Source organism: Numida meleagris, chromosome 4 (genome assembly GCF_002078875.1).
Source record: "Numida meleagris isolate 19003 breed g44 Domestic line chromosome 4, NumMel1.0, whole genome shotgun sequence".
NCBI lineage: Eukaryota > Metazoa > Chordata > Aves > Galliformes > Numididae > Numida > Numida meleagris.
Window position 1 is genome coordinate 90,059,813 of NC_034412.1, and position 7,383 is coordinate 90,067,195.

A 7,383-nucleotide genomic window follows, 5' to 3' on the forward strand; every position below is an offset into this window, starting at 1 on the left:
TGAGGTTGCCCCTGCATTCTCCTTTGTTTTCTTGTTTCTCTTCTACTTTAGAGATGTCCTGAAACTTATTTCCTTGCAAGTAACATTCTTACTCAATACAGAAGTAGTTTTTGCAGGTAGAACACTATGGCCAGCTAAAAAATGCAGTATCAACCTTTTGAAACGCCTCTTTCTCTGTACTGAAGTGATCTGGTGATGATGGCCTTCACTGTTGGTCTGAACAACTGTTGGCAGTAATTTATATTTAGCAATACAGGGAAAATAAACTTCCTGAGTTCTACACGTAATAATGAGGAGTTTTGAGAACTTGATCATGTCAAGAGCTATTTTGTACAAGAAACTTTATAAAGGAATTTGGAAATGCCTGCTAATTTTTTTTTTCATTTTGCTTTCCAAAAGACCTACCTCTTCACTTCATTTTTTGTAAAAGTATACCTTTTTAGTACAGTAGGTGTTCTCAATAAAGAGAAGCATATGATGCAGATTCGAAGTAATGTTTCAGAAGTACTAAACACTGAATCTGAGCTTTCTGTTGAAGTGGGTATAATAAAGGGGCACGTCTTACTAATATTCTAAAATACGGCTTTGTGTGCTAAAGCTCTTGAATATTCCAAGTATGAGGCAGTGGTTGTGATTTGAATTTATTTCCTGTAGGCTAAAAAACAGCCACTCTTGAATGTGAGAGAAGTGGCTACTTTTTTTCTTAACAATTTAAGATACAAGAATGTCTTACATTATAAAAATGCTATTTTAAATTTCATTCACCTGTTTGTGTAGGTAGTAGGATTAATTGACAAAGAAGACGTTGATATTGGCACCAGCCAGGTTGCTGAGATTATGGCACTGCTTCAAAAAGAAGAAAAACTGGAAGAAAAGGAGAAAGCAAAGGAAAAGCATGATAAAGAAGCTGCAGAAGTGAAGAATTAAGCTTCAGAATCTGAAGCAAAGCCCAACTGTAACCAAAACTGTGTATATCTTTGTGTCTAATGGCTACATATTACTGGAGCTTTTGTGATTATGGAAAGTGTTTTGAGCTGATACTAGTAATAAATTATAGATATGTTTTCTGACATATGGAATGAAATTTCCATTCATCAAAGAAGTGATTTACTGTCATTCCATACAGATGAAAACAAAATATGCTGCTTCAGCAGTGTTCCTGCCCACAAAATCATGTATTTGCACTCATTGTTGTGGTACAGTGATCCAAAAATGTTTCTCATTTATTTACTTTCATCATTACATGGGGCCCAACCTTGCTCTGCTTCTACCTTCTAGCTTTTGCAGAATTTAATACAAACTTTCCCTTCTGTCACAATATCACATTTTTTGTAACCTGTTAGTGAAGATTCTGTGGCTTCAGTAGTAGCTCTTTAGGTTGAGCTTTATTTAAGCTGAATATCACCAAGCTGTTGCCTCACTGACAGAGAATGTGACGTTCTAATCACTTATAAATCTGTTTTTTTTTCTGCTGAAGGGAAAATAGGATTAATTTTTCCCTAGAACTGAAACTTCCCATGAAGTTTGTGTCATATGGGTGCCTTAAATTAAGACCAGGGAGTAGGACGTGTCACTTCTACTTAGAGTTCCATGAATTACTAAAGCATTGGAATCACAGGAGCCTTTCAAATAGTTTCAGAACAGATAATGTGTTTGTCTAAATAGCAAAATGAAATTAACTGTAAGGGGAAAATGTCAGTTGTGATCTCTTCGCGTATATTTTTTTAAAATGCAGTTAGGGAGGCATGTTTGTTGTTATTTGTGTGACAGTTACTTACACCATAACTAGTTCTTACCTCTCAGTTGTCATCTCAGGTGTAACATCACTTACCGGGTACATTCAAAGTACTTAAATGCTTTCATCAAATGACCTTCCTTGCTGTGCAGCCAGCAAGTGCTGTCTGATATTGGCAGTGTTTTGATTACAACTTTGGCTTTCTAATTAATTGATTGAGTCTTTTGACTTAATACTGACAGTAGGTCAAAGTTTACTCATTAATGGCTGTCCTTAGTAGTAAATTTTTAAGATTCAAAACTAATACACCACCTGTAGGATGTTCATAATTCCTGGTAGCCTGAATTTCCCTGATTCTTCGAATTTGTGATAAAATACGAGAGGTAGGGCTTGACCCAGCTGGGTTGTTTGTTTTTTTTTTTATTTTGCATCCAGTATTATAAATTACATGAACATTCTTGATTTTGTGTACACTGTAGAGAGCACATCTTGTGGTGCTGTACACAGCAATATTGAAGGGGGGCAGTTAGTAATTAGTGCTTTTGATAGTAGTTGCATATTTTCCTAGAAAATATTGACTCCTAAGTGTATTTCAGCATGACTCTACATTCAGTATTTATTGAGTTTGGCTAAATTATTTGTAAAAATTCATTTGAAGTTAGTGGAACAAAAAGTGTTTGGACAGTCTCAGGGCCTGCGTAGTCATGGAATCATAGAATGGCTTGAGTTGGAAGGGACCTCAAAGACCATCCAGTTCCAACCTCCTACCATGGGGTGGTTGTCCCCCACCAGATCAGGCTGACCAGGGTCCCATCCAACCTAGCCTTGAACTGAATTTGTTTTGGATTTGGCAGTGATCCCTTAGTGGTATTTTAACATCCAAAGTAGGAGACTTGGTATGCAACAACTCCCTCTACTGAAATGCCAAAACTTTGGTACGGACCAGGAAGTCCATCTGCCTTGGTAGTTTTAATAATACAGTCACCAAGTCCCTGGAACTGTTGCTCAGCAGCATCACTTCAAATGTCTGCAGGTAACAAAGTTTGTCCAAAGTCTAATGGGTATGCTAAACACAGGGGTGCTACTCCTGCTGCTCTACCAGAAGCCAGGTTTGACAAAAACCATATCCAGAATTGTTTATCCATTTTGGACTTTTTTTTTAAAGCAATGGTTAGCAGCCTGTATTTAAAAATACTGAATAACTTCTGACAAATTGCCATGCCAGAAGCTGAGAAATCCTTGCTCCCTGGGGATGCACAAAAAGCAGTAGATCCATGCCCTTGTACTGCTGATCCACCCAGATCTGTTTGGGCAAGGCAGTAGCAACTCCACCTGCCCCATGGGCACCATGGCCATCTTGGAGATAATGGACCATTGTATTCAGTTGTTTCCAAAGCAAAATGTACAGTAGTATGTATAATACGATTCTAGAAAAAAGGGTCAGTGTTTAACTCATATCTTGGATTAATCTGTACGTTTTTGGAAGATTGCTTACCGTAAGCGATATGACTGATCTTCCTGCAAGTTACTGTAATTATGGAATCATAGAACCATTTGAGTTGGAAGGGACCTTTAAAGGCTGTCTTGTCCAACTCCTCTACACTAAACAGGGGCAGCTACAGCTTGACCAGGTGCTCAGAGCCCCGTCCAGCCTGACCTTGAATGTCTCCAGGGATGGGGCATCCACCATCTCTCTAGGCAGCCTGTGCCAGTGCTTCATTACCCTTACTGTTAAAAAAACAAACAAACAAAAAAAACAACATTTTCTTCAATCTAAATCTCCCCTCTTTTAGTTTGAAGCCATTTCCCTTGTCCTGTCACAACAGACCCTGCTAAAGAGTCTGTCCCCTTCTTATAGCCCCCATTTAGATAATGCAAAGGCTGCTAGCAGATGTCCCCGGAGCCTTCTCCAAGCTGAAAGCCCCAGCTTTCTCAGTTCTCTCTTAGGGGAGCTGTTCCATCCCCTGACACATCATTTTTTGTGTAAAATTGCTTTGACAAAGCTGACATTTCAAACCGATGCAAGCTTGTCAATTAATGTACCCCTAAACAAACAAGTTATTCTCATAAAGTGGGATTTACTTGGAGATTTCAGCATGAAATCAGTTTGAAAATTTTGAAGATAGGACTTCACTAGGTGCTCTTTGAGGCTAAAATTTTTTCTTAGCTGAAAATGCATGACAAAAACTAATGTCACAATACAATTTTAAAACTTTTAAATGGTGTAAGTAACAGATTGGAATTAATGGACTTTGAAGTACACTAAATTTTTCATTTGCATATTTTCCATTTGAAAGCAGCATGTAAGAATTTTAACATTCCTGAAATGTCATCAAGTTGTTCTAACTAAAATGGCCTGCTAGCTTTCATGCAGTAGCAAAAGCTGAAGAATGGTGCGGACTTGAATGCATACAAGTTTAAACAGGGAAGCAACAGAACAAGCTGTTTTCAGAGCTTTACTGATTTAAGTTTCATGCAGCTTTAATTCACCTGGCATTACATTATCTGAATGTAGTGTTCAGGAGCTTAGGACACATTGTTGCTTGTCTTGTCTTGTGTTTGCTGTTCACTTAAATTTTCTGTGGACTAAATAAGAAGGGAGCCATAAGCAGCCGATTCTTCTTTTACAAAGAATGTACTGATTAAAACAATTCTGGTATGCTTATTGAACATTTTTAGCTTTTGGACTGGTTTGAAATTTGGCATACTGTGAAATTTTAATCGTTCACAGAAAACCCATTTCAATGCATGGTTTTCAGCCACAAATGTCAGCTTTCCCCTGTTATCTGAAGAGTTGAAGTGATGTACGCATCAACCACAGTGAGGCATTTTGCAGGAAATCTCTCTTCTCGTGCTCTGATGTTGAAAGTAGGCAAACCCACGACATCTAGACTTTAATAGCTGTTCTGCAAGCTTAAAAAGCTTAGGAAGCCCTTGGTGATTGACGCTTACCCGGTGCTGAGCCTTGACAAACAGTTCTGTACGGGTGATTCAGGCAACGTGAGGTCGGTGGCTTGTGGCCTGGCTTCAGGTAACCTGCTTTGTCTTTCGTGTTGACCAAAAACCCAGAAGCCACAGTACTTTCAGAGAAAGGATGACTTCCAAGTGTACAGTAAGTGGTCAGAACTTATTCCTGAATGAATATTTAATCAGGAGATGTAAATATTTGTTTGGATAATTAAAAGATGTATGAGATTTGTGTGACGTTGTGACTTACACAGGCAAAGCCTCTAAGCTCAGAGTTGGGTTATCAGTAAAGCCATTGTTGGAGTATTTTCAGAGCCATGTGGGGTCTAAGTTTGATTATATCTGTCCAAAGAGGGAAATTAAAAAAAAATAATAAATAAAAATAGAAAAAGCTTAAAATAGCAGCACAAGAGAAGTAAAGTATGATTTCTTCCCTATGATAACAGGTTATAGAACCTATTTTACTGAAGTTTTTATTTCCAACTTACATCATCTCAAAAGATGGTTTTTACTGAGATTTGAGTAAGTCTGCCTGCAAGTGAATAACCAGAAAACCAATTTAATAGGTGGTTTGTCAGCAGGACTGCATGCAGATTGAGAATGCTCTCTTGGCAAGATTGTGTATTGCACTATAAGCTTTGTTTGGGGGAAGAAGTTGCATCTTTTATACAGCTCCAAAATACTTCTTGAACTTTTTATCTGCATATCTTGCTAATCATTTGAACTTCAGCTTCTTCAGCATGTATTTAAATCCTTTAAAATTGTTTATATGAAATTATTGGGTGTATTTAATTAAAAGAACAATCCAATATTCTGTTCTTTATACGTATATTCAAAGGTTTACTTTTGGGTTTAAGAATTTCAGCCCACGTTAAAAACTATTGGTCTGTGCTCTGAGCATACTGGTCCTGTGTTTGCCATAATGCAATATAAAATTTTTAAGTTAATTGGAGCTTGTGTCCTTTGTTTAGTTTTAATAAATGTATCATTTTGAAGCCTGCTCTGTCCATTACTTTTTTTTCTGTTGCTTTTCACTCTTCAGGATTGACTGCTGCTCACGTGAGATGGTCGGTGGTGAGCTGAGTATTGTAACTAAAATGTTTGGGATGGAAGAGGGCAGGTAAGAGGTGGGATGTATGTACGTTCCTCTGTATTCTTAATGTTCTTCACCGAGTTCACTTCAGTCTGTGGCAGACTTCTGAGCATATCTGACATCTGAGAGCTGCTGGTGATTTATGGTTGCCTCTTCCTGGAGCTTTGGCAGCCTGGGTGAGAAGGCAGATGGAGCCCGAGTCAGCAAGGTGTTCCAGTGCACGTGTGGTCCCTTGGAAACAATGGCGCTATCTCAGCCATCATTTGTGTTGCAGTTGTTCTTGGAAGTTTCCGCGCCTGGCCCAGCTGTGGTCAGCAGTCAGAGAAGTGTGGAGCCGAGATGAGCCAGGCCCCGCCGATGGGGAGGTCCTGCTGCAGAAGCCTGTGCTGTAGGCAGTCTCCTGGCTTCTTTCAAGCCAGATTTGGGAATATGCAAACATGTGGATTTACTTTCTAGTATAAATTTCAGCAGATGGCTGAAAACAACTTCCTGTCTTGAGACGCTTTTAAAATGACTGACTGGATGGGTGAGGGTCGGTTGCGGATTTTTGCTTTTTCTGCTTAAAGCCAAATGTCATATATCGAATGATGGCTGAAAAGGAACAAGCTCTGCTACTTTCTAAGCTTTTGCTTTAAAATTTCCTTTTAATGATGGGCTTATTTAGGGTGAATGGGATTATTGTGCATCTGTGTAGTAAAACAGCGGAGATATGGTGGCTTGGAGCGTGTAAACGGAGTCTGCGTGTCGACAAGTGCACCTGATTGCAGGTGGCCTGAGCCCCCTGGCCAGACTGACTGCTGCATCCAGTGTGTACTGAGATATGTTGGTTATATGAAAAAGAGTTTTAATTATGTATCCCTTCTGATAGATGGTAATTATCCATTTACCTACTCTAGGGAACCCGCTTTAGCAGGGGTTGTACTCGGTGATCTCCAGAGGCCCCTTCCAGCCCCTGCGATTCTGTGATTCTATAATTACAGATGAAAATTTATACGTTGCTCACAAATACGCAGAAAAGGAATGATAACTAACTTTGCTAATTAGAAATAATGGAGATCCTGCTCCACTGATAGAAACCTCTCTTACATCAGACTGGTAATACAGGCATGGAGAAAACTGGCTGGAAAAACTTCTGACTTTGTGAAATCAAGCTCTTAACATGTTAATATAGGAGGACTTCTGTTGCACACAGTTGGGTGAAATGTCATTTAACGTTGAATACAAATGCATAGTGGTGGGCGGGTGTGGAGTCCGATGGCTGTGTGGCTGTTTCAGTGACTCAAGGCTTGAGAAATGTGTGCTGAGTCGATGCCTCTCCTTCCAATAACACATTACATGGCTCTTGTGTAGCAGTTACATACAACTTTTTTGGCCATTGCCTCGGTAGATCTTACCTTCTCCAAGGCAGCATCTCCCCATAGGGACCTGTTACGGTATTTTATAGCGATAGGGTCTTCAAATACTTAAGTAAAACAGTGGCAGCCTATTATACTAAATAGTTTCTCTGGCCAAGGAACCTTGCTTTTCTCATTGCTTGTATATTGAAAAGTCTTTCTGGTATTTTCTTGAATTATTTCTCAACTCCGAT

At 39.1% G+C, this 7,383-nt stretch overlaps 1 protein-coding gene across 2 annotated transcripts in view; it reads left to right on the top strand.

Annotated features, from left to right (window-relative positions):
* Window positions 1–5,702, top strand: part of LETM1 (leucine zipper and EF-hand containing transmembrane protein 1) — a 28,773-nt gene extending 23,071 nt beyond the window's left edge. For both annotated transcript variants that reach the window (XM_021393793.1, XM_021393792.1), the window contains exon 14: window positions 778–5,702. In XM_021393793.1, the coding sequence (XP_021249468.1) occupies window positions 778–927 (150 nt within the window). In that variant the 3' untranslated portion in view covers window positions 928–5,702. The remainder of the gene's footprint in view (window positions 1–777) is intronic.